Source organism: Salminus brasiliensis, chromosome 6, assembly GCF_030463535.1.
Source record: "Salminus brasiliensis chromosome 6, fSalBra1.hap2, whole genome shotgun sequence".
NCBI lineage: Eukaryota > Metazoa > Chordata > Actinopteri > Characiformes > Bryconidae > Salminus > Salminus brasiliensis.
The window spans coordinates 36,958,744-36,984,127 of record NC_132883.1 but is presented as its reverse complement, the minus strand read 5'-3'; the positions used below and the strand labels follow the sequence as shown (position 1 = coordinate 36,984,127).

The following is a 25,384-nucleotide window of genomic DNA, read 5'->3' as shown; positions in this document are numbered from 1 at the left end:
ATATTATTATTAATAATAATAATAATAATAATACTAAATAATTGTATATATGCACAAAGCAAGATTTGCATGGAGTGGAATAAAGGTGAATTACTCTCATAATGCTGCTTTAAGCCCTCTTAATGATTTGGAAGTAATTTTGCTGTATTTAATTTAAAAGAAGTAGACATCCGAAAAAAATGGGAGTCAAAACGCAGATCTTTTTATCATTCAATTTACCTTGCCAAATGCTGGTGGTGTCAGAAACTAGGGACCGATTGTAAATTAAACTTGAGCAGCAGTACATGATATATAATGACCTTTTACCTTTTCAATATGTTCTTAAATGGTTGAATATAAAACAATTATGGTTACTAGTTAACCATCTTGTAAACAACCTTCTGATAAGCTCTTAAACTCAGCATAAACCTCCACAGCCAGTATGAAAAACACTCAAAGTAAGGAGAGGACAGCATTTAAAATTTCAATTTAATGAAAGGTCTTTCAAAATGTATAATACAACATTGTGTAGCAAGTAAGCCACGTATATTTTGATAAAATGACCCACATAAAAATGAAAAGGGGAAAAAAAGGAATCCACCAAAAAAAAAAACCAACCATTTAGACAGGGGAGAGTCCTTTAAAAAGACAAAGATGTCTATCTCTTGGGCCAGTTGTGATGAAATCCTCTGGAAATGTAGAAATATAAGGAAATGCATTAACATTATTATTATTATTATTATTACCACTGTCCAATGGAAAACATGTATTTTCAAAATGGTAACTTTACATTAACTTCCATTCAAAGTTAAGAACATTTTTGCCTACTACTATAAAGACTGGAATCCAAGATTCTAAGAGCATTTCTACTGGTTTATTAATCCAGAATTATTGACACAGTTTCAGAGCAGCTACAGAGTTCAAATCATGAAGATACACATGTTTCACTGGACAGTGGTGATATGTAAGGAACCTGGCAAAAAAGATGATGTATTCTATTACCTGTCGGACTTTGCAGACATGTAGGACATGCTCCTGCCCCCAGAGTTTTGCTTGTTTCCTCTCTGATTTTTCTAAGTAATAAAAAAATTAAACAAATACATTTAACATCCCTTAATATAAATGTATATCATCTTTATTTGATTGCCTACAGAATCAACAAGAGCACAATCAGAAACATGTATGGGTCTGCACTAAACATTAAACTACAGGCTATGGATTTTAATGCATCGCAGAAATTTAACGTTACCCTCCGTCTGAATTCATGAGACTGTCTGTTTGGGTCAAAATGTTTGGAGTCCTTGGATTTACCCCCTAAAGAGCAAAGAAACAGAAGCTTAAACACACAGGAAAATATCATCCAACATCTAATAATAACCTACATTTACAGTTATAAAAAAAACAAAACAAAAAAAACCCACAGTAGTAACATGCTGTATTTCTCTGTAGGCTCAATGCGACACTTTATCTGTGGCTGAATCATACAGATAATTTCTTTACAGAAAATATGTAAATATGAAGATGTGATCATACCAGCAAAAACTTTAAAATCTGATTGGCTGTAGTCAAAGGGCGTAAAGGTAGAAGACTGGGCCTGTTTCGCATCTTCAGCCTCTTGCTTCTGGTTCTTCTTAGAAGGTGCAGGAGACTGAACAGCAGCGGGCGTCCCTTTGTCAGTTTTCATGACTTTTTTGATTGGTTTAAGAGTTTCTTCACCAACTTCACTGGCCACCCTCTCCCTCTTCTGCCCTCCTTGCTTTGATTCCTAGTGACAAAAAGAAGTGAGGGGGAAGCTAAATCAAAGCTCCTCAGTGAGAACTTGAAGGGCCCAAATCCCTACTACAGCAGAGTGGTCTCGTGTACCCCAAAACTCTTTATTTTTACATGACCAAACCTTTCTTAATCCCTTTAACACTGAGGTCCAAAAGTCTGTGGACACCCCTTCTAATGAATGCATTCAGCAACTTTATGTTGTACCCATTGCTGAGAAAGAAGTGCCAGAGCAAACACATACCCTGTCTAGTGCCTGTAAAGAAGCACTGCCAATAGAATAGGACTCTCTGGAGCAACACTGGCACCATACCTAATGCCAGGCATGGGCTTGAGGGGTATAAATCCCCCAGGACTGAGCTTTTGGGAGAAGGTGGGGTTGTGATTAACAATAAGCACTTGTTTAAGACAAGGTTTTCAGGATATGGGCCTTTCAAGCAGTTGATGGCTTCTTACCGCAATTTGCTGCCTAACCGTACTGACATCCTGCAGGGCCTCTTGATAGCTCTGTTTGGCTTTTTTACGCTCCTCTGAAAGAAAGATGAAAATAATGCATTTTTCCACTGACAACATTCACAGAGTACACTTTACGTTTTAATATACTGGAGTCCTGGGGTACCTTTAGCTTTTTTCGCCTGCTCTTTAGCTTGTTGTTTAGCCTTTTGCTTAGCTTGAACCTCTTTCTGCTGCTGCTCAATGCTCTGAAGCTTCCAGCGGTTACTAATCTATATTGAGAGCAGGAGAAAAGATCATTATTAATAGGGAAACAAATTGTGAAAAGGTGAAATAATTAGGTGAATTTTTGAATTATTTAGCATGTCTAGACAAAGTAATTCATGAGGCACAGTAAAAGCAGAGGCATGAGGGCTTTGACCCCTAAAATAATGGCATTTCTGAACTAATCATATTGCTGGACAATTTATCTTATAGTAAAGGGAATGCATACCCACATATTAAATGCAATGCAAGTTTAGTCATGCCTAAACTGTAGTAGTCTTTGGATGCACAGCAAAAATTCATGCTTTACTGAGTGAATCTTACAGGTTGTTACTGCTTACTTACAATGACCAACTGAAAAATTACACAGAAAAAAAACAAAAACAAAACAAAACAAAACAAAACAAAAAAAAAAAAACACATCCAAGCTACTACCCAAATCAGCTGAGAATTCGAGTGGGAGACCGCTACCTACCTCATAAATCTTTGATGAAGGGTCATATTTAGCATTTTTGGAGATGTGAATATCCTTTGAGGGTAAATACTGAAAACAAGGAGTTCAATTATCAGTAAATACGTTCATGTACCAACAAAATAACTAAAGAAAAGACCTTCAGATTAGGCAGACAAACGACTGAGATCATACCATTCGGAAAGGATTTTCAAAAGATTCCATAATGCTATGTGCTTTTTGCTGGGCAACAGTAATGTGACCAGACTCGCCCAGTTCCTCGCTCTCCTTTAACATAAGCAAAATAATAATAATAATAAAAAAATGTGATTGTCATTTAACCCCAGCAATGCTCCTTACATTAGGAGGATAAGGACTTAACACATGAATAGCTTACCGCAAACAGAGTGATTTTTGCAGAAGCAACAAGGCCACTTGTGTCATCCTCCTCTGAGAAAAGGACTCCAACCTTGGCATCTATTTCATCAGAAAGAGAAACAAATATAGCTGCTCTAAAGAATAACCGAGTGAAGAAGGGGTTGGAAGGGGGAGTGTACACTCCTCAAACCTTGCCTACCTGCTTTCCACTCTGACTTGCAGTGGATCTCAGGAGGGATAGGGGTAGATGGCTCCATGTTGCTGTAGACAGAATTCCGCAGGAATATAAGTTTTTCCCTGGAATATTTGAGTTTCTTTCTTTCTTTTTCTTGGTGTAGGCAAGTCCCCAACATCAGACAGACAGAATAAAAGACAACAAATGTGAAAATCAACATAGGAAAAAACAAACAAAATACCCCCCCACAAAACTTGAATTATTAAGCAATTTCTATTAGTGTCATCAAAAACATTAATAAATAAAATGACCTACCACAGGAAGAAAGATCCATTAGGTCACTTTCAGACACATGAGAGGTATCATGGGGCCCAAACAAAGTAGATTCAGACTGTAAAACAATTTATATTATTACAATCCTAAGCCAACCTAACCATACCCATATGTGATCATGCTCATTCAGGTAACATATGCGTAAGTTTTCATCTGCAATATATGTTAAACAAACCTTTCTTTTGGGGGCCATGGCTTTCTTCTTCTCAGCAGCTACCTCGGCCTGAGAAAAAATTCAAGTTAGTTCCAAACAACAAAACTGTGGCATATACACTCGCTGAGCACTTCATTAAAAAAAAACACAATACTTATACTGCGTACTCCCTTGGCTTTCAAAAGCTCTCATCTTAGCTGCAGCCTCAGCTTTCTGTTCTTGACTGACAGATTTGGAACCCAACACGTTCTTGTGTTGTTGCAGCCCATCTACCTCAAGGTTTGACGCGTTGTGAATTCAGAGATGCTTTTCTGCTCAGTTGTACAGAGTGGTTATGAGTTTCTGTGGCCTTTCAGTAAGCTTGAACCAGTCTTTGACCTTTCTCTATTAACCTCTCATCAACAAGACAACCATATTGACCATTTGTGTGGGACACAAATGGAATTTGGCCTCCGCCTTGCCACACTTAATTAGTAATCTTATTTAGATGGTTGATGTGAACAACTGTACTGTACTGGACTGTATCTGTAAGACTGACATGCACTGCACAGCTGCCACGTGATTGGCTGTGTACATAACTGCATAAAAGAGTAGGAGTACAGGTCTTTCTAATAAAGTACTCGATAAATGTAGTATCTATTTGGCTCACCTTGAGAAGTGGGATTTCTCTTGCTTGCTTGATGAACTGATGGAGCTCATTGATCTGCTGCCGCACTAATGGTGGAGTGGGATTACAGCAAGCAATGATTCCCTGGGGCTCCCTTTAAGCGAGGTAAGGAAAGAAAAGCATGACATGCATGCCGTGGATGAGAATTCGTAAAGTCTGTTAAAAGCTGTAAATGGTCACAATTGTCTGTAGGAAAGTTTCTGTGCGGGGAACTTACTTAGGCAACTCCTCTGCAATCTTCATCATCATGTGGTTGGGCAAGACATACCTAAAAAAAAGAAAAAGAAAAAGAAAAAAAGAAAAAGGGTTAAAAACATGGGAAAAAAACAAAAAAACAAAACAACCAGACAACAGGGCAAACTCAATTTCCTTTTATACTGAAGTTTGCATTACCCAGTGCTTTCATCCTCCACTCTTGCCAGTTTATCTCTCCAGCCGTAGAGGTGACGGAAGGCGGCCAGCTGCTGACTGTTGAAGCTTTTCTTCTGTTTTCTGTAGAGCTCCATGTACGATTCCTCAGTGAAGATGGGCTTCACATATTTCTGAGCAGAGGTAAACCAACAACAGGGGTCAGAACAACCAACAGATCATAACTGGCCTTTAAGGACTGTGTATAAACCATTCCCTGATACTAGTCTACAGAGCCAAAAACGCATCAGCCTCCCCAACCTGATGAAAATGGTCAAAACCTGATCAATACCAACAGCCCTTGGAACGTTTGTGGACATCCCTTGAAATGAATGCAATCAGCTACTTTAGGTTACACTAATTGCTGACACAGATGAGCAAATGCACATACACACAGCTTGTCATTATTGCCATTGGCTTAGGACAATCTGGAGAAGATAAACACAAACTAATTGGTAACATGTCTAATGCCAGGTATAGGCTAGAGGGATATAAAGCCAACCAGCATGGAGCTGTGGAGCAGTGGAACTGTGTTCCACCTAATACTTTTGGGATGAGCTGGGGGATGAGGTGGGGCGGTGATCATCCAACACCCTGACCTCACAACAGACTTGTGTTGAGTGTCATAAATGTAAATATATAACTGTACCTTGAGGCAGAGATCTTTGCTTTTGGACCAGACCACTTGCACCAAGTTCGACTGTCCATTAGCTGCATCAAACAAGTCAGCTCTCAGTCGATCATACACATATAGAAGGTAATGGGTATCAGCCTGGGCATATGTCAGCATCTCCTCTGGTAACGGTCTGAGAGGGATCACAGAGTTACTTAACCATACAATCTGGAACCCACCCCCCCTCCAAAAAAACCCCATTGTATTTGGATTACCGTATTCTCCAGTCAGCGAGCTGATAGCGTTTATTTGAGTCCACGTTGCAGTAGAGTTTGAGGAGATGGTCCAACGAGTTTCTGCCAAGGTTCAAGGAGCGAGCAGCGTGGTGGGTGTCAAACATGTTGACCACGTACACGCCAAAGTCCTTCTGAAGCCATTCAATGTCCGAGTCAGCACCATGGAAAACCTACAAGCAAGCATTTAAAGAGCAAAAGCAAGCATTTAAAGTGAGTAAACTAAATATATACATTTTAAATATATATGAATATTAACATACTCATTGTAGAATCTGTTTAAAAACAAGTGATTTGTCTAATAAAAGACATTTTAAATTGATAAATTACACTTTGTTTTGAACCTGGCTAGTGTGCCCCCAAGTGGTTGAAATTTTAATTCTACTGCATCTGTAAAGGCCAAAACGGATGTGATTTTTCATAGTGGAACCTTCACACCAAGCAATTAGGGCTAGAAACTCGATAGCTCTCAAATTTCTACTTTTTCTTAGCTTACTGTCCACTTTTGCTCTCTTTAATTTCCCTCCTCCACATGACTGCTCATTAGCGAGGGAAGCTATATTTCCTGGTTCTTTGTAGACATGAACAGACTAGGATGCACAAACACCTTTACATCACCTTTACAAACGTCAAAAACACCACATTACGTGGCTCTAAAGTTCTCACTTTCACTCCACATCTCTCAGTTACGGTCCACCATGTATTTTCTTTAATCTCTACATTTTTATAATCAGTGTTGCTGCTCGTCATATAAGCTTTTGTGCTCTGCCACATACAAGATGAGATGTTCTGCTGCTGCTGTCTTGATGATCACTTGTTGTCTGCAACCATGACAATGGAGATCTAAATGGGCAGTCTGATTTTGGCGCATTCGTACAAAAAAAAAAAGGAGCAGATTTTAAAGATTTTAAAATGTACGCAGCGTCGCAGTTTGTCAGTTCTGGATATACGTGTGTTGGTGTTCAAAACTTGTTTTTTCTGTCCGCAAAATTTGCATTTTTTTTACATTTCCATCCCATCTATTACATTGCGGTGGCGAGCTACTATTCAAATGTTCTCACCCCCATGTTCAAACCCCCTAAGATACGTTTTTCCTATCCTATCTCAGGGTGGATTTACTCTTTCAATCAAACACTTATGTCCTGCATATAATAAATGATGGTAATTTTAACAGGCCAGTCAATCACATACGTAATTGCATTCTTAGATGAGCCGAAGGAAAATAGAAGCACCTTCATTTTGCAGAATTAACAAATTAACAACAAAAAAACCCCTCTCACCTTCACAATGGTGGGATCTGTGAAGCTTTCATTCAGAATGTACATCTCACTGCGAAGCTCCAGAGTGTCAATGATGAAATCCTCCTCCCTCGTGGAGATTTGCATCAAGCAAGTGATTCCCAGGAAGCTCCTGTAGGAATGGTGCTGGAAAGGAATCAAATAAAACCAAATGTGAACATAAGGGATACATTTCTTCACAGTAGCGTGTATCAGATTTTGTGTATGTGTATCAGATTTTACAGTAAACCATCAATCAGCAATTCTCCATCACTAACAGTGTAAAGTGCCAGGTGTTACAAAACATCCTGAACTCATGCGTACCTCAAGATCCACAGCAAACTCTGTGCTGTTAGCCAGCTTTTCGTTCAAGGCAACCAGATCATCCAACGTCTCGATAAATTTGCAGCTCGTTTCTGCCAGAGGTTTATACAGCTAAAAAACAAACAAGCAAGGAAATACGATTGAGGTGACTTACTGGGGGGAGGAATCAGTAGTCTCTAAAGTCAAACAGCCTTTTTTGAGGTTACCTGAGGTTCAGGTTTACTCTTCAGGCTCTCCGGCATGACCAGGTGGTCCACCTCATACTGGTAAGGATGAGCGAACCTGAAAGAAGCCATGACATCAGAGTCCAAGCATGCCCATTTTCCAATCCTTATTAAAGACAGAAGGTAGTCTGGACTGTTTTCAGAAAACACACAACAAGAGAAGCGAACTGAAAACTAGGCCTCACATGTCATCCATGTGCTCTTGTGTTCTTAGCTGGTGGATGAAGTCAGCCAATGCTGGAGGCACATCCAAATCCTCAGGTCTCTCCTCCCGCAGCTGTTTGTTTGTGAAATCTACATAAAACATTATATAATTATTAAATTTGTGTTTTTTATACATTTTATACATTTTGGGCAATAACCCTTATAACTTTTCCAAACATCAAAACTGTATAAGAAGGAAAAAAGCACTTAACTAAACTCAACGTAGACAGGTCTATAAGTGACAAGTGTCTTAGAGACAAGAAGTTTCTCACTACATCCAATAAATACACTTCCTTAGAGGCTCTAAATCAACAGTTAATTTAAGATAGGTTATCATTACTTATGCTTCTACGTCCGAGCAACGCAGAGTCTACACTGTACCTGCGCAAGTGGCCTATGTCGTTGTGAGCGTTCATACTTGTGTGTTGGTGTTGTTTTGTAAGTACGTGGCCAAAACATTAGCTGGCAACAGGGTTTCTAGGCCACTGTGCTGATTTACTATTTGAAGTTCTACAAGCAGTGGCAGCTAAAACTGAGCAGATCATGTTGGAGTTGGAACTAATAGCTGTTGAACAAGTTAGTTTTACTTAAAAACACAAAGGAATGAAGACATCGGAGGAGATGGTCCATACGGCCATTTAACCGATTCAGTACGTCCAAATGAACTAAAATATTGTGGCAAATGTGGACCAATCACAGTTGTTACAGTTTGAGTCGGTATGGCATAGGCTTCCTGGAACCTACGCTGTGCTTACAGTGTAGATTCAACACAGAAGCATTAATTGGCCTTTAATCCACCAAGAAATCAAATTAAACGATTAAACTGTAAAAATAAATCAATCAATCTCAAACTCACAGGAAGACAGCGGCTTCACAGCATTGGGCTTGACGAAGATTTTGGAGACGAAAGGCGTGTTGCTGTTGTCCACTTTATCCTTGAACTTCAGCTGAGGTCGCTGAATATTCTTGGCATGAAGAAGGTGGAAGGTCTCAGCACTGCGATTTCCACCCTATATAGAAATGAAAAACTCCAGTTGCTGTGGCGTCCCACAACATTAACCATAGAATAAAAAATGTGGGAGGGAACTCACCTTGCGATTCCAACTGGACACAACAATTTTGGGCGGCTGATAGCCAGCAGGCATCACCGGCTGAGACCGAGTCACTCCAGAAGCCTCGTCCAGCATAATACCCTGTTGAAGAATAATATAAAAAACACTGTAACTTTATCGAACACACAAAATACAACATTAATAATTCCTAAATAAATTAATTAATAAATTACTGGTGTTGTGAGCCATAAGGAACACAGCTTTGGTTGCTGACTTCTTTGTGTACTCGATCAACCATTTAGGAATAATCTGAATCAACAGCTCAGATAAATAGCATTAAATATTATTCTCAGGTAGTCTAAGGCAGTTTCTCTCAACCCTGGTCCTGGAGGCCCACTGCCCTGTACTTTTTAGTGTTTTCCCTGCTCCCCACACACCTGATCCAACTAATCTAATAACCTACTGTTGCGTCAAAGATGGAAAAGCACTGTGTCACCCAATGGACCTCCAGGACCTGCGTTGAGAAACACTGGTCTGGCACTTCTGCTCAGGACTCCTAATTTGGATTAATAGAATGCAATCATGAAGCCAACAGAAGCCACTGCTGGTTACATCTGAATAAATTTTCCAGGAAATCCAATGAAATGGAAAGTACTGTTGGTGTATTTCTTAGTGGGCAAAATAAGCTTTCATCTGTACGCCAAAAGCAAAACATGCAAAAAGCCAAAATATTATTAGCTGCTAAATAGGAATTTTATTTATAGCTGCAGTTACTGGAATAATGACCAAGAGTTAAGTTCAGCAAAGAACAGCAGAAGGCAGCCTGCAACAAATGTTTAGCTGAGGTAGAAGACTTTACACTGGGGGTTTCAGGAGAAATGCGGTCAGGTTCACAACACTGGGTTCACGATTCAATGGTCATAATATTTTGCACAAATTTTGAAGGAAAGGAAAGGAATGAAGGGAAAAAGTAAAAGGTGTTAATTCGTTGTTTTTTGTCGTGTTCAAAAGCAAAATCATTTGACATTGCATTTAAATAAGTGGTTTGGAGATCAGCAGTTTATTTCATACCACTTTCTCCAGGATGACGTCATTGGACTCAACGACCAGATCAAAGCGCTCCTCCAGACCGGTCAGTTTGTTCTTGTCCCTCATGTGTGATCTGCAGCCATGGTGTTGCATCAGCTGACTCATACTAAACACAAAGCACAACATTATTTATAGCAGCACTTGTAAATCAGGCTACCAAGAGGGACACAAAGCTGTGCTACAGAATCAGAATACTGTATAACATCATGTTTGTTTTAGATCAGAGAATGATTTTATATATATATATATATATATATATATATATATATATATATATATATATATATATATATATATATATATATATATAAAGAGAGAGAGAGAGAGAGACACACTTTTTAATAAAAAGAACTAAGTTAAATTGACATTCAGGATTATATTCTGAACCACCTACCCTCCCATTCAGCCCACTGCTTACTGGTTAGACACTACCATCACCCCCATTCCTGAAGTGTCTGACGGTGCCTTAAGCTTGTTAATATTTACTATCAGAGGCTACTGCAGCTAACAAGCAACTACAACTAAAGGGAAAAACACCAGACTCCTTCTGTCTCTAAAAAACACCAACATCAGACGCCTTACAGCAACACCAATCACTTTTACAGTTTACCTGGGGTGGGATTTTGATTGGTCCAGCCCTAAATGGGCTGAGCAGGGATGGGAGTAAAGGTAGTGTCTAATCGTGCTTCAGAAGGCTGCAGTGGACAGTCCAGACTGTGCGTACGCAGCTCATGACCTGGTTTCAGATGGTTCTATGCTGGTCTTTAATGGTCAAGCTTGTTGCATCGCTTATACTGGTTAGCCAGCTTGGTACGCTGGTTGACTAGTTCGGTTCTTGTGCATGTTTTGATTTGAGTTGCTGATCTACCAGCGTAATCATGATGGTCAGGCTGGTTGTCTAGAGTAGTCAGGTTGGTCATGCTGGCAGACCTGCTAAACCATCACACTCCAACTCAAAAAACATACCCTATACTGGTCAAGAACTGAGCCGGTCAACCATTTTAACTAGCATGACCACCCTGAGCAGACCAAGCTGTTTTTTTTTTTGTTCCAGCAGGGCAGCCAGAGAAATCTGGAGCGGCAACTGTAGGAAACTTTCCAAATAACGATACCCTGGGCTCGGCAAGCTGCCACTGTTCGGCCACTTAGCAAGGTCCTTTACTCCGGGTGGGCATGTGTTTACAGTCACTGTGTGCGTCACTGCACGGATGGGTTATCTTACAATAGTGGGCAGTGGTAGCTCAGCGGTTAGAGCGCTGAGCCACCAGGGTTGTGGGTTCGAGTCCCAGGCTTGGCAAGCTGCCACTGTTGGGCCACCGAGCAAGGTCCTTTACTCCGGGTGGGCATGTGTTTACAGTCACTGTGTGCGTCGCTGCACGGATGGGTTATCTTACAATAGTGGGCAGTGGTAGCTCTTTCTTTATATTACATAAAGAGCCACCAGGGTTGTGGGTTCGAGTCCCAGGCTTGGCAAGCTGCCACTGTTGGGGGCCCTTGAGCAAGGCCCTTTACCCTCTCTGCTCCCCGGGCGCTGGAGTTGGCTGCCCACCGCTCTGGGTGTGTGTGTGTGTTCACGTGAGGGCGTGAGACTAGAGCCAGTTGCGTGAGTCTCACGGCCAATGCGTGACCACTTGCGTCACCGCTAGATGCCCGAGTCTGACTCCAACACTAGCAGCCCTATTATATTACATAAAGAAATATAGCTGTAATAAACAGTGCCAGACCCCAGTCCTCTCTCACCAGTGTAAGAGTCGCTCTCCTTGCGCCGCACAGAAATCCTGGAAGCCTGGAAAACTCCGGTAGAAGTCAAATTCGTCTCCTGCCTGAGGGAGAGACCCGGACGCCTTCGTGGCAGCGACAACGGTGCCCAGTCCATGCTGTGAGAAACATAAGAGATGTGGAGCATTAGAGGACCTCGCCAACCGGGTCCATTTTAGCCGAGCGCGACAGCACAGCTCCACGTTGCTGCGTGTTTATATCAGACAGCAGTGCAGCGAGCGAGCGCGCGCGCTACACACGAGCCGCCGGGACAGAACCGACTCACTGACCTTAACAAAGGCATCCGCATCTTTAAAGCCCGGGCAGAACTCCTCCGCCTCGCTCTCGGAGTCCTTACTAGCTGGGTTATTCTTCGCTGTAGCGCAGCCGCCTGCACTCGCGGAGGCAGCCATTACTAGCTTGCAAACTTCGCGAGAAGAGCGAGCGAGCACGCCGGAGATTTCAGTCTTCTTCTGGGTCTGAGTGGCCGCGGGCGCTCTGCCGCCCTCTGCTGGACTGCGCCGTTCAGCTCACTTGCAGACACAAGTGGTGCGAATCGATTCCACGAGTCGATTCTACTCTCCCACACACGAGTCCTCCTCGCTGCAGATAGCGGTGTAAAACACACCAGGTTTCTGTTGTGTTCTGTTCTGTTGGTGATGTTATCTGTGCATAACGGGTGAAATCAACTGAAAATGAAAGACGGCTGGGAATTATAGGATAATTTATCAATTATTCATTATGTTGTTTAGTTTAATGATGAACGGACCAATAGAAATGCTCCTAAATTACTAAAAAAATAAATGAAAAACAGCTCCAGTACAAGACGCTTCAAACGGTGAGGCGGGCTCCACCTCGTGGGGTGCGAAGGAATTGCAGGTGGGCGCATATGAGGTGAGAGAACAAATGGCAAAACATAAATAATAATAATAAATAATAATAATTTATAATAATAAAACGACTGGGTCATAAAAAATTGTTTCGAAAATTGTATTTTCGTTATCTAATATTTTCAGATTTTTCAATCACAATCCAATTTTGTCATATTGTTTTATTTTCATTTCAAACAATAGTCAATAGTGCATTGTCAACTGGCAATGTGGTCAAAATTTCCAAAAGGGGCGGCTTCATTTCTACAGGCAAGCACATGTAAAAAGACAAAATATGATGAAGATTACTTCCAATATGGGTTTATATCCATTGAAGTGTATGAGGAGGTGTATGAGGTGTATGAGGAAGTGTGTGCTACTTGTCTATGAGCAACTTGTAGCTTGTGTACAGTCGTCTGAGCTTGCAATGCATTGAACTTGCATGAGAGAAAAACAAGCAAGATTAACACTGTGTTTATCCAAAGAGCTGGACTGGAAGTAAAAATGTTAGTAAAAAAAAAATAAATAAATAAAATTCTGGGCAAATGGGACGATTTGACCTGATTCTTTTTATACATACACTGCCGTTTTAATTAGGGGTGCCCCAGGTTCTCAAAAACCTGGAAAGGGGAAGAGGCTCCGGAGGAGTACGTTTGTAATAACCTCTGCCATAGCAGTAGAAGAACTATGTTTGTAATAGAGATGTGAGTGTGAAGAACCTTTAAATTAGATATGAGCCTGTCCATGAAGTGAATGTTCACCGTTTTCTTCTATTTGTCTCCCATTTGTGAATGTATCATTATAAAACAACTGTAAGTGTTTCCTGGTGACCTCACAGTACTGTCTGTAATTCACCATGAAGAGCTGAAGCTTTAATTTTGGAAATGAAAATTTGACACAACTCGCACCAGATTATTAGTAGCGCAACTCCACTGGACTACATACAGGCTCATAAAACTCCTTATGAGAAGTGTTTGCTTAAAGACGTGCAAAGAGACACAAAAAGACTTTTCTAAAATTTATTGGCAAAGATGTACACCAATTTCAATCAGGTCATTTGCTCCACTTTGTGCATAATTCTATGCATGACATTATTAAGTTAATAAAAGTCAGACACCCTTCAAAATGTCTTTTCATGCAACAGTTCTCTTTTCTTAAGCCTATTCAGCAGACTCATCAACATGGCAGCGGTAGAACATAGAGAATTAGCAAATAACACAGATAGCAAAGCGAAGCTTGAGTGAAGCTCTACCAAAACGGACACCTGAGGACAGAAAAGACAAGAAAGCACAATCAATAATAATAGCATTAAGTAATTATTTACTATTGCTGTCAAAGCCAAACACTGACATAAATAAAATACTTATTATTTACTCTGTCTAACTTCTAAAAAGTGTTTGTGATGATGAAGAAATACGCACCATCCAATGTAACATTGGCACAGGTTCTCGTGAGATGTGGCTTGCTTGATCAGCAGCTCCACTTGGGTTGGGACATCCAGTGTCTCATCATGGGAGAAGTCCCGTCCTAGAATGAGAAATAACAAAAGGCCCAGTGTGACAGAGGTAAGGTAAACCATTCTAAGTGCTAACAGCGCCCCCTTGTGTAAGATCTATGAAGTCAATGAGTATGTCAGCGTGTAGCTGTGTATGTGACGGAGTATAAGTGAGTGGGTAAGTAAGTATTTGATAAAGTATACTAGCATGTATCTGAGTATAGAGTATGTATGTGATAGAGTATCTGAATATGTGAGTATAATAAGTATGTTACAGTATATAACTGAGTGAGTTTGAATGAGTATGTGTAATGAATGAGTGAGAATACTAGTATGTGAGTCGGTATAGTGAGTGTACTAGTATGCATGTGACTAGATGAGTATGAGAATGTGAGTACACTAAACATGTGAGTACCTAACTGAGTATAAACATGTGAGTATGTATATGAGCATGTGGGTGAGTATACAGGTATATGGGCATATGAGTGAGTATATAGGTATGTGAGCATGTGGGTGAGTATACAGGTATGTGAGTGAGTATACAGGTACATGAGCATGTGGGTGAGTATACAGGTACATGAGCATGTGAGTGAGTATACAGGTATATGGGCATGTGAGGGAGTATACAGGTATATGGGCATGTGAGGGAGTATACAGGTACGTAAGCATGTGAGTGAGTATACAGGTATGTGAGCATGTGGGTGAGTATACAGGTATATGAGCATGTGGGTGAGTATACAGGTATGTGAGCATGTGAGTGTGTATACAGGTACGTGAGCATGTGAGTGTGTATACAGGTACGTGAGCATGTGAGTGTGTATACAGGTACGTGAGCATGTGGGTGAGTATACAGGTACGTGAGCATGTGAGTGAGTATACAGGTACATGAGCATGTGAGTGAGTATACAGGTATATGAGCATGTGAGTGAGTATACAGGTACATGAGCATGTGAGTGAGTATACAGGTACATGAGCATGTGAGTGAGTATACAGGTATATGAGCATGTGAGTGAGTATACAGGTATATGAGCATGTGAGTGAGTATACAGGTATATGAGCATGTGAGTGAGTATACAGGTATATGAGCATGTAAGTGAGTATACAGATACAGTATGTGAGTATGTGTGAGTTTGTGAGTGAGTGAGGATAGTAGTATGTGATTCTGTCTCATCCCAGCACTGTAACACTCTAGCATTCTATTCTCTGGATGTCACTAGGTCTGTTTCCAGCTGTTCTGCAAAGACACTGGCACAGCTTCAGTGCAGATTTGTTTGCTGGCTCTGCTTGAGACTTCTCTTTCACACAAGCACAACAATTACTCGCACATGCCAGAATCAGGGCCATGACAGAGTTTGATTGGAGCATTTTGCACTTCAACTAAATTTTTTCAAGATGGACACGGAAATGCTCCACTAGCAGCCACATGTTTCATAGACTAAAATAAGTGACTGGAACTGTAATGTCTGAAACACAACTGTGGGCAACTGTGACGTGTGTGTTAGAATTACGACTCACCCGTCAGTTTGTCTCGCACCCTGTTGATAATCTGGATGGCTTTCTTGTTCAAGGCTTCAGGCTGCACAAGGCCGTCTCCAACTGGTTGGAAAAAAGGAAAAAAGAAAAAAAGTAGGTAAAAAGGTAAGATCATTGAACTTACAACTCCATATTCCTTAATGAGTAAACAGATACAATCATTAAGAATTATGAAAATGATGCTAAATGTTGTGCAAACATTTGAAAAGCTCGTCTTGTGTCTAGTAGGAAGTCGGAGACTTACTGAACGAGTGAATGGATTCAGGCACGGTGGTTCCTGGCTTTTTGTGGGTGGTTTCTCCTAGGTCAATACCCTCTATGGTTTCTGCCATTGATGAGACAGCAAAGTGAGGTTACAGTGAGCTAAACCAGGGCATACTTTGGCCGTTCTCCATAATATTCATTATCTAGTTTGGTTGACTAACAAAACTTATTCTGATTAAATTAAATACTGAATATGAGCCAGCAGTTCATATGATATGGATGAATGGCAGAAATTGACTCACCAACAGACTGGCCAGCTGTGTAGGAGTCAGTTCTGGTTCTGGAGCGTTTGGTTCCCTTAGTGTTTGCTAAAAGAAATGCAAGACCAGTTCGAGACCAATTCAAGATTTCCAGAAAAACATGCTAACCTTATAACAACCATGGATCTCGATTTCTAGGTTTTCCTAAAAACCTTGCTTCAATATTAAAGGAATGTTTTAGTCAATAATGCTAATCCTGCTAACAGTGAATGAAACGAAATAGTCAGCGAACAGCATTTTCTAATGACATAAGCTTCCAGGCAGGTATCCAGTGGTGTGGAAGACATTTTTCTTATATTACTTCCAGGATGTGGTAAAAATAGTATATCACAATATTTAAAGACAATTTCACGTTACACAATATTTATCGCAATATTTTCACATGCAGACATAATGCATCAGTAGCGACAGATTCTTAAAAACTGCTGTTCAGATACTCTCCCATAGAGTATAGTAATTTGCATTCAAAATCTGCTGCTCTTCATCTGATTAAACTGCACAAATTACATGAAATATGCAGTTGGTCAGTGTTCAAGTTTGCTGTTTTATAGTGGCTTGTCCAAAAATGATTTATTTGATTAATATCTCTGATTAATATTTATAATATATCTCTTTCCTGATATACAAGACATGTTTGGTGTCTAAAGTTGGCTTCTACAGTTTTAGACTGGAACTATAAGGCCTTACCATAACTGAAACTTACACTGCACCAAGCAGCCTAAATCATCGCTCATTTACCTCAAACTGCATCAAGTTGTTAATTAATCTCAAATAGTCTTGCTCATGTGGTTTCTCAAACTCAACCTACTGTTATCTACAGACATGGACAACAGTACACCGAATAGCTGAAACTCAGATAAAACCTGTGTCCATCTGATTTAATTGGGCCACAAAAAAGCTAGTTTACATACTGTCCATGAGCCTCCAGTTCAGTAAGGGGTCATAGACAAAGGCCTCCAGCACAGCCATAACGCTGTCTCTGTGCTCTCGCAGCACCTCCATCACTGTGTGGCACGTGATCCGATAATTTCCATCCAAGCCAGTCACCTGAGCACAGAAGCGAGGAGTGAGGGAAGAACAAAAGGTTGGAAGAAATTACGAAAACATGCAAAACATCAATTAGTCTGTCAGTTTGCTCTAACTCAGGACAACCGTACCTCCATGGCATTCGTCAGCATCCGAGTCAACCGGAAGGGGATTTTCTCTGGGAATTTTTCCCTGGTCATGGCAACCTAAAGCATAAAAGATACATTTACTTTGCAGGTACAGCTACAGCACCCTGCCAGCTTTCCCTCTCCCCACATGAAACACAGTTACCTCAAAGCAATCTCCAAAGTCAATGTGAAGGATCTTTCCGCTCAGTCTGTCCAGCATCAGATTTGAAGGATGCCTGTTTTGACATACCCAAATCCGATTGTTAAACAATTTAACAATGCTAACAATGTTAAATTACTAACAGAACTAACAGAACATATATACTGTATGGGCAAAAGCATTGGGACAACTGCTTTATTGTTTCTTCTGAAATTCAGAATATTCCAAAATAATACAGCTAAACTAAACGGCTTAGGACCAATAAACTAAACAATAAATAAATAAAAAAGGGTTCAGTATGTCACACAAAAATGTTTTGCAACTAAGTAAAAAATTATTAATTATACTGAGACTGAGAATATACTGAGAATTAATAATCTTAATTCTTGGCAGGGATTGTACAAATAAAAACCTAGCTAGAGTCTCAAAGGTGAGTATTCGTACCTGTCCCCAAGTCCTAGGATATAGCCAACCATGGACATCACAGCAAGAGAGCGAGTGTAGTTGGTTCTCCTGTCAAACCACACCTGCTCAAAGAGAAAGGGTTAGGATTTTGACTTTCCTTTTGATGTACCAAAAACCTATACACACACAATATCCTGTGAAATGGCAATGAAGTGTGGAAAATGAACAGCAACCACTAAGAATGTGAATAAGTGAAATGACGTATACAGCACGTTAGCACATTGGAAGCAAGTGTGCATTTGTGCAAAACGTTGAGAGTAGAAGTATGCACCTCTGAGCTAGGACTCTTGAGCCACAGCAGCTTGGCCAGATCATCTCCTGCTGTGTTGTTCACTGCATGCTCAAACACCTCCACTTTCTCCATCAGAGTCAGGTGGTCATAGTCTGGTGCCATCTGAAAGACAAACATGAACAGTTTGAGCAACAATCATCTCACACGTTCCACTCATCTCACTTAAACCAGAGAGATGTATTCAAAGTGTGCAGAGTTGTGGTGTACCCTGAGCATGATGCGGTGCTCGATGTTCAGCAGGATCTTCTTCTTCTCACGGTAGTCTCGAATCAGAGCGTGCAGGGTGTCGCAGTGAGGAACCCAGCCAATCAGGCCAGAGTTAGTGGACAAGGGGATCACAGCGTACCTCTGAATACTGGGGAAGTCAAAAGAAAGATATGCTCTTATACACTAAGTTTATAAGGCCTCAACAACAAACCTATTACAGCAGATTACTCATTAATACAACATGCATCATTTTAGCAGTTAGGCTTGTGTAGTAATGCTTGTGTTTCTCAATGGTACCCTGATGAGTAAACATGGGTAAACAAATGAGGCAGAGAATCATAAGAGAAATTGGAGATGGCAAGCAACTACATGCTTAACCAATCATTCAATCATCATCTTATCTCTTTCTCCCTGGTCAGAGTCATAGAAGGTTCAGAGCCTGCCTGGAATCATTACTCACAAGACAGGAACACGCCCTGGACAGGGCACCACACTCACAGGGGGCAATTTGGCACCTACCATCTGTTTTTGAGAGATGGGAGGTAACTCGGAGAACACCAGACAGCTATATACAGAGAGTCCAGAGTCCTGGAGCTGTGTGACTACAATACTACACTTTACACCATGTGACCTCTTGGAACTCCTAGCATGTGGCATCCCTGTGTCTCGAACTGGCAGTCTCTCAATGAAACGGCCAGCGGATAGATAGTTGTGCCACTCAGAAGCCTTGTTTTAGATCAGTTTTAGATGCTTTGTCTGTATCGGACACACAGTCACATTCACTGGACTGGGGAGCGCAGCCCTACATCACGGTCTCTGAGTTTTAGTAAAACCAACCAAAACACACAGCACATTTGCTAAATTATACTCTACGGGGATTCCTAGCCTCCTGTGGCTGTGGAGTCACAATGTATTGAACTGGCTGCAGTTAAGCAGTCGTGCCACTCGAAAGCCCTGTTTTGAGTTCATAACACAATACATTTGCACAGTGTGGTGTGCAGTGTGTCTAAGAAAGGCTTGCCTCAGATTCTTGCGGAGAGAGGCTGGGTCGTTAGCCAGCAGAGTGTTGACAAGACCGAAGAGCTGCATGACCCTCTCATCTTGCCGGAGATCCTCGTGACCTTTAAGCAGGAACATGAACTCGTGCCCATTGCTGCCTGTAGGGGGCATTAAAAAGCAATTCAAATCCAAATATCTTTTATAAAATAAAATCCAAAATCTTTCATTCTCTTTGGCCATATGGCACACTGCTCCTGGCACACTAAAGCTAGATGGCCTTTTCATATAGCCCTGGATCGCATTACACATTAAAATTAATTTCAGCGGCGTACAGAGTTCACTAGATGTGTAAAAGTCAGTACCTTGAAGGCTGCAGAGCCAATGACTACAGTTAGATAGCAACCCTGTTTAAATTAAACCTAGACCCAATTACTGTAAGTTAAACAAGCATAAAATAGTTTCTATTTATACAACAGCCACGCAAAATGTCTTGAGGGAGAGCAAATGACGATTTTAAAGAGCCGTTTGCTGGTTTCAAGCCGATTTTCACATTAAGAGAACTGTTAAAGTTACTGCTCCCTGTGGATGGGGATGGACAATGGGACTGTTCAGAGCGGCCATTAAACGTTAAAACAGCAGAACCTGCGTCATGGAAACGAGGGAGATGGAGAGAAAGTGATAGACGGACAGAGCCGTTAGTGCTTGATGAGAATCACAGGCTGACAAGTGCATCACCAGGCGAGGGGGTGAGGTGGAGGGGTGAGACTTGGGCTTCACTAGAATTACAGTAGTATTATGTTATATTATGTTACAGTATAACTTACAATACTGCTGGTGCTGAGCTCTGTGGGCACCCGTCTATAAGTTCAAGTCGAACTGCACAATATATCGACTGCTAATCATGATATTGACCCTTCCAATACTAAAACATCACAGGACGCAATACGCTTACTGGCCCTCTGACCAATTACAATGTTTTTGTTGTGTGCTGTGAGCATCCTGACCAATCACACCTGTGTTTGTGTTTCTGTGAGTGACTTGATGAATTCAAGTTTTTACACAATTCAACAATTCAACAATGCAGGCCAACCTTGAACTACATCACAATACTGATTTATAATGGATACTGAGATTTTAAAATACTGCAAAGCGCATCACAACTGGTGCCCATATCAGCTCTACACGGGATGTAATAGGACTTAGACAATGAAAAATATGCCTCACTTTTTTTTTTTTTTTAAGTGAAAGTTTTAAAACCACACCCCAATTTAACCAGTCTATATACTGAAACCAGGGTGCAAAAACTTTTTTGTGATGTCACAAAACATGTATTTACACATATTCTCCACTATTAGGCTACAGCAGTCTAGTCCTTAATTAAAGGCTTTTTGAATGAGTTACAATACAGAGCAGCCAGTCAGAATTTTGGCCACCTACATACAATTGTTATGCCTAGTTCATGGACCACTGTAGGTAGGTACTATCCACTGCTGACCAGGAGCACCTCACAAGATATGTCCAGTTACCATGATATGAGACATTCTTATGATAACAATCAACATTATCTGATTCATCTATGAGTGGTTACATAGTTTTGAGTCATTAGGGTACATTTGTCTTGGAAAAAAACAACAAAAAACAAACAAACAAAAAAGGTCTGTCTAATTCTCAGGGACCAAGACTGGAAATCGGTCATTAAAAATGTCACCCCTGCTAAAAAAGACCAGCTGGTCAATGGGCATGTTTTAAATTTGTTGGTGTAGCTGGTGTATTAGCATGACCAACCTGACTAAGGTAGTCCATCAGTATGAACAAGCTTGCTGTCTAGCCATAACCAGCCTAAACAAGCTGGAGTACCAGCATGACCATCCTGACCAAGCTATGACCATGACAAAGCTGGTTGAGGACCTGTTTTGCCAGGATCAGCCTTGGCAACCAGCCAACCATGGCACTCCAACATAGCAACTTTCACACCTTTTACAGAAAAAAAACAGGGCGATGCGTTCTTTAAGCACTATTTAGCCTTACCCATGATGGTGAGCTTGCGGGGTCTCTGTTTGGAGGTGATAACCTGCAGGGAGGGGGCGATGGACTGGATGCGAATGATTGGCTGGTTGGGATCATAAGTGCCAGGCACAGCCAGCTCCAGATCCCGACACATTAGCAGCTTGGGTGAGACATACTGCAGCTCCAGAGAGGTGAGCTGAGGACACACACACACACACACACACACACACACACACACACACACACACAGAGATATGAGCAGCCACGTTAAAACAGGTAATTATCTCTCTCGTTTTCTTTCTGTGCCTGTCTGTCTGTCTGTCTCAGTCACTCTTTCCCTTTTGACCTGCCAGTCTCCCTGCCAGCATCAGGAAGCTGTTTTCCTTGGCTCGATCAGGAAGTACAGTAAAATAACATAGCAGGTAAGGTGCTGAAAATCCCAGCACCTGAAATAACAGCTCTGCACAACAAACTCGATCTGTTTCTAAGAGATGCCTGTTCCTCCTCACCCGCGGCAGCAACGGGGGGAAACACACTGCTTGCCACACAGATTTACTGGTTAAATAAAATAGGCTTTGTCAGGTGCAAGACTTTAAACAAATGACGTAAATTAAAAAGTACTACAATTTCTTTAAACATATAAAATGGAAGTCAATACAGTAGTTTTCCAAAGCTTTCTAGTTTGGAATGAAAAGGAAATAGTATACACCACCTGTCTGAAATGTAGGAAAACATCTAACACTAAATCATTTTTTTGATTATAGTAAGTGATATGACTGTTTCCATTAAATAAAATGCTAATAAAGATGATATTGAGACAGATAAAGATAATAATAAGATGATAATAAGACATGGCTTTGAGAAGGTCTAAGCAATATATTAGCTGACTGATACCAGTGGCTATTTCAATAACATCTATCTCTAATATCCACTTTTTAGCACAAAGGGAATAATGATTTTTACGATAAAACTGATGGAAACATTAGAAAAGCTCCATCTCCCGCAATATTTATATTTTAAAGGCTTCTGGAAGACACAAGCTGTGTCTGAAACTCTGCCCCGTTCACTCTATAGTGCAGTACTTGCCTTAAAATGTAGTGCAGACTTTTTAGTGCACTGCAACAACCCCATAAGGCATCATTCGCTACCTTGTGGATATCTGCTTCCTATAATAGTGCTCTAAGTAGTGATTTGGATTTCCACACGTAAGGAATGGTGAATAAGGCAGAGTTTCAAGCACAGGTACAGAAATATAAAATGATCCTGGCTGAAGTTAGATTATTTGAATTTTTAGACTTCTTAAATAGGCACTGGTTATAAAAAATGTTTACATTGGACAGGGCTCCACTACACATAGGAGTACTACTGAGGTACTGAGGATGCAGGGTGATAATGCTCTACCTGTGGCAGTTGTTTGGCGATTCTGCGGAAAACATGGTAATAAAGGTCCCAAGCCTGGGTCAGGTCCTTTACGTTACCGGAGCGCATGTACTTCCTGCACCAGTCCTGAGCCTCCATCAGATCACGTCCGTAAGCCTTTAAAAACAAAACAAGTTACCACAGGGTAAGGTTACTGCATTCTGGTGGTTTTACCACTGACCTGAATCTACTATAATCAATATGAATATATATGATCAAAATATAGTAAAGCTACCAAAGCTGCAGGCTGCTAACTATAATTGTTTTCAGTGTTGCAAAAGTCACTCGAAGCCTCTAACATCAAGGAATTCCCTCCATCTCTATCTGCCATATTACCATGGATGATCATTTTAATGCATTTCCTAAATGTTAACAGAATACTGTATATACAGTGCTAATGTTGCTAAGAATTGACAAGGGTATTCAGTAAAGCATCCACACCTGATTGAAGGAGGTCTCTTTCAGGGTTTGAGGTCCTCTCTCCATCATTGCATGAAGGGGCTCCAGCACAGCAAACATTCCCTTGACGTTCCTTTCGCCAAAATAAAGACGCGAGGCCTCCTCCAAACCCTCGTGCCACATCTCATGCCACAAGATGGCTACCCTGATAAGTTCCTCACTTACCTGTAGAGCCAGAAACCCAAAGTCGTACAACAAATATTCACAGTGGAACAATATCTATCAGCCTGAGGGTCTAAGTGACTTTACGTAGCTAACTGCATTCATTAGAAGGGGTGTCCACATTTGTAAACATTTGGACCTATAGTGTATTCACTATTGGCTAAAGCATTTGACCGTTTGTTTCACATACTGAACTTTGATAATTTTGCATTATACTGTAAATGAAAACACTAGAATCTTAACAAGAGTGTGTGTAAAAGCTGATGAAATCAAGCCACCCCTTGAATTCTGAATTTTGTTACACCCCTAATAATGGGGTCAATTCCAGGCTGTTAAAAAAACACTGAATTTTTATATCAAAATTCAATAATAAATGTATACATAATATTGGCACTGTGAAAAAAACCTTGTATCTCATCTAGTTTTTGGTATCCAACAGTTGTTCTTTACATGTTTGTTTCACATATCCCATTGAATGGACCAATAGAAATGCTCCAAAATGACTGGGAAAAAATCTTTTTACATTGACTTTAAAAGTTAAGGTTTTTTCCTTCCCTTGTAAGGCACCCCCTTTGGAGATACAAGGTTTTTGCACCCACTTTGGAGATACAAGGTCAGCAACAAGACAATAATGGACTATATAAAGACAGTGTAGACAGTATATGCATATGTGGATGATCATACCATGATGGCTTGCTGGACCAGCGTGTTGCAGTGCTCACACATGTTCTTCAGGATCTTATTGGCAGCATTGTGACGAGCTGTGGTGGTGGACTTGGAAGCCACAGTGAGCGGGTAGATCAAAGCCTGCCACAGCAGATGAAAAAAATCCATGATTTATGGCAAAGATTTGTATTTGTAAAGTGCTTTACAGTCTGCAGCAGCTATCCAGCAGCTGTCAGCTGCATTCGCTGCTGCTTATTTTGATAAATTGATACAGCAAAGTAATTCCACTCTGTGGGAATCTGAAGCAGATTTGCTTTCTATGTATGACAGTTTTTCAGCAGAGAGAGAAAATGTCCCTTGGGCATTTCAACTCACTTTCCATTCAGTTTTATCTCTTATTCCGATTTGATATATCTTCATCTTTATTTATATATCTGACAGGACAAAAACTTAATACGCATACACAGAACCTCAAATGGATCACTAGACTCTTTAGTGAATCATACTTATTAGATATGCTATGCACAGTGAACGTTCTAGTAATGAATGACCATTCGGTCCAGTTACCTGTGGGTGGTAGCGGCCAATGTCTGTGAGTAACTGATGGATAAGCCGTCCCACCAGAGCACGGGGCGTATCGATTCGGGCTATCAGCTGAGGAATCACCTGATTCAAACAGAGCGGAGGGTCAGTGTGTGTGCGTCAGAGAAAGAGTAACCTAAAAAGGTGGAGAAGCTTACCTGTAACCAGGTGTCTATCTGGATAGTTTTGATTCCCTCTACAAGTGCTTCATTCACTTCAGGCCAGTGGCCATAGTCAAACCACAAAGTGAGAACTCTGAAAGCAGAGAGACAGGAAGATCAGACACGGAAAGAAAAAGAAGGATGAATGAATTCAATGTCAAACATTCAACACCATCATCAAGAGGCTGTAGACTTCAGCAGAAAGCTCAGAGTGGCTGTGTGCTGCAGTAATTTTCCCAAGGTAAAATAAATGGTTCATCAACTGCACTGACCACAGACGCTGGCACAAGGGGGCACCATCTCCACAAAATATTTCATATGGAAGCCACTGGAAATCTGCTGTAAGTTGTGTTTGTTTTAGAGT

At 40.9% G+C, this 25,384-nt stretch overlaps 2 protein-coding genes across 2 annotated transcripts in view; both read right to left on the bottom strand.

The window, feature by feature from the left end:
• Positions 1–503: 503 nt before the first annotated feature.
• Positions 504–12,316, bottom strand: exosc10 (exosome component 10). Its single transcript, XM_072681041.1, has 26 exons — positions 12,157–12,316; positions 11,849–11,985; positions 10,091–10,214; positions 9,059–9,160; positions 8,824–8,977; positions 7,949–8,057; positions 7,746–7,821; positions 7,540–7,650; positions 7,219–7,362; positions 5,921–6,111; positions 5,682–5,838; positions 5,018–5,166; positions 4,842–4,892; positions 4,607–4,718; positions 3,979–4,026; positions 3,786–3,861; positions 3,495–3,623; positions 3,315–3,394; positions 3,113–3,205; positions 2,942–3,010; positions 2,369–2,474; positions 2,206–2,279; positions 1,513–1,744; positions 1,229–1,293; positions 982–1,052; positions 504–668 (listed from the first exon to the last, which is right to left on the bottom strand). Exons 1-26 carry the CDS (start codon positions 12,277–12,279, stop codon positions 638–640), a joined length of 2,814 nt encoding a protein of 937 aa, XP_072537142.1. The 5' UTR covers positions 12,280–12,316; the 3' UTR covers positions 504–637.
• Positions 12,317–13,740: 1,424 nt separating this feature from the next.
• Positions 13,741–25,384, bottom strand: part of mtor (mechanistic target of rapamycin kinase) — a 130,915-nt gene continuing 119,271 nt past the window's right edge. The window contains exons 41-58 of the mRNA XM_072682248.1: positions 25,018–25,114; positions 24,845–24,943; positions 24,296–24,418; positions 23,432–23,614; positions 22,973–23,107; positions 21,593–21,767; positions 19,587–19,722; positions 18,566–18,713; positions 18,338–18,460; positions 18,046–18,128; positions 17,605–17,677; positions 17,445–17,519; positions 17,199–17,334; positions 16,270–16,335; positions 16,008–16,088; positions 15,746–15,826; positions 14,157–14,262; positions 13,741–13,999 (exon numbers count right to left, since the gene is read on the bottom strand). Coding sequence (XP_072538349.1) covers positions 13,984–13,999; positions 14,157–14,262; positions 15,746–15,826; positions 16,008–16,088; positions 16,270–16,335; positions 17,199–17,334; positions 17,445–17,519; positions 17,605–17,677; positions 18,046–18,128; positions 18,338–18,460; positions 18,566–18,713; positions 19,587–19,722; positions 21,593–21,767; positions 22,973–23,107; positions 23,432–23,614; positions 24,296–24,418; positions 24,845–24,943; positions 25,018–25,114 — 1,936 coding nt within the window. The 3' untranslated portion in view covers positions 13,741–13,983. The remainder of the gene's footprint in view (positions 14,000–14,156; positions 14,263–15,745; positions 15,827–16,007; positions 16,089–16,269; positions 16,336–17,198; positions 17,335–17,444; positions 17,520–17,604; positions 17,678–18,045; positions 18,129–18,337; positions 18,461–18,565; positions 18,714–19,586; positions 19,723–21,592; positions 21,768–22,972; positions 23,108–23,431; positions 23,615–24,295; positions 24,419–24,844; positions 24,944–25,017; positions 25,115–25,384) is intronic.

Coding starts and splice junctions, on each gene's coding strand:
- exosc10 (XM_072681041.1), bottom strand. CDS start 12,279: ATGGCTGCCTCCGCGAGTGCAGGCGGCTGCGCTACAGCGAAGAATAAC. Junction 5,839..5,920: donor CTCGCTGACTGGAGAATACG/GTAATCCAAATA, acceptor GATCCCTCTCAG/ACCGTTACCAGAGGAGATGC. Junction 1,053..1,228: donor CTCATGAATTCAGACGGAGG/GTAACGTTAAAT, acceptor TTTATTACTTAG/AAAAATCAGAGAGGAAACAA.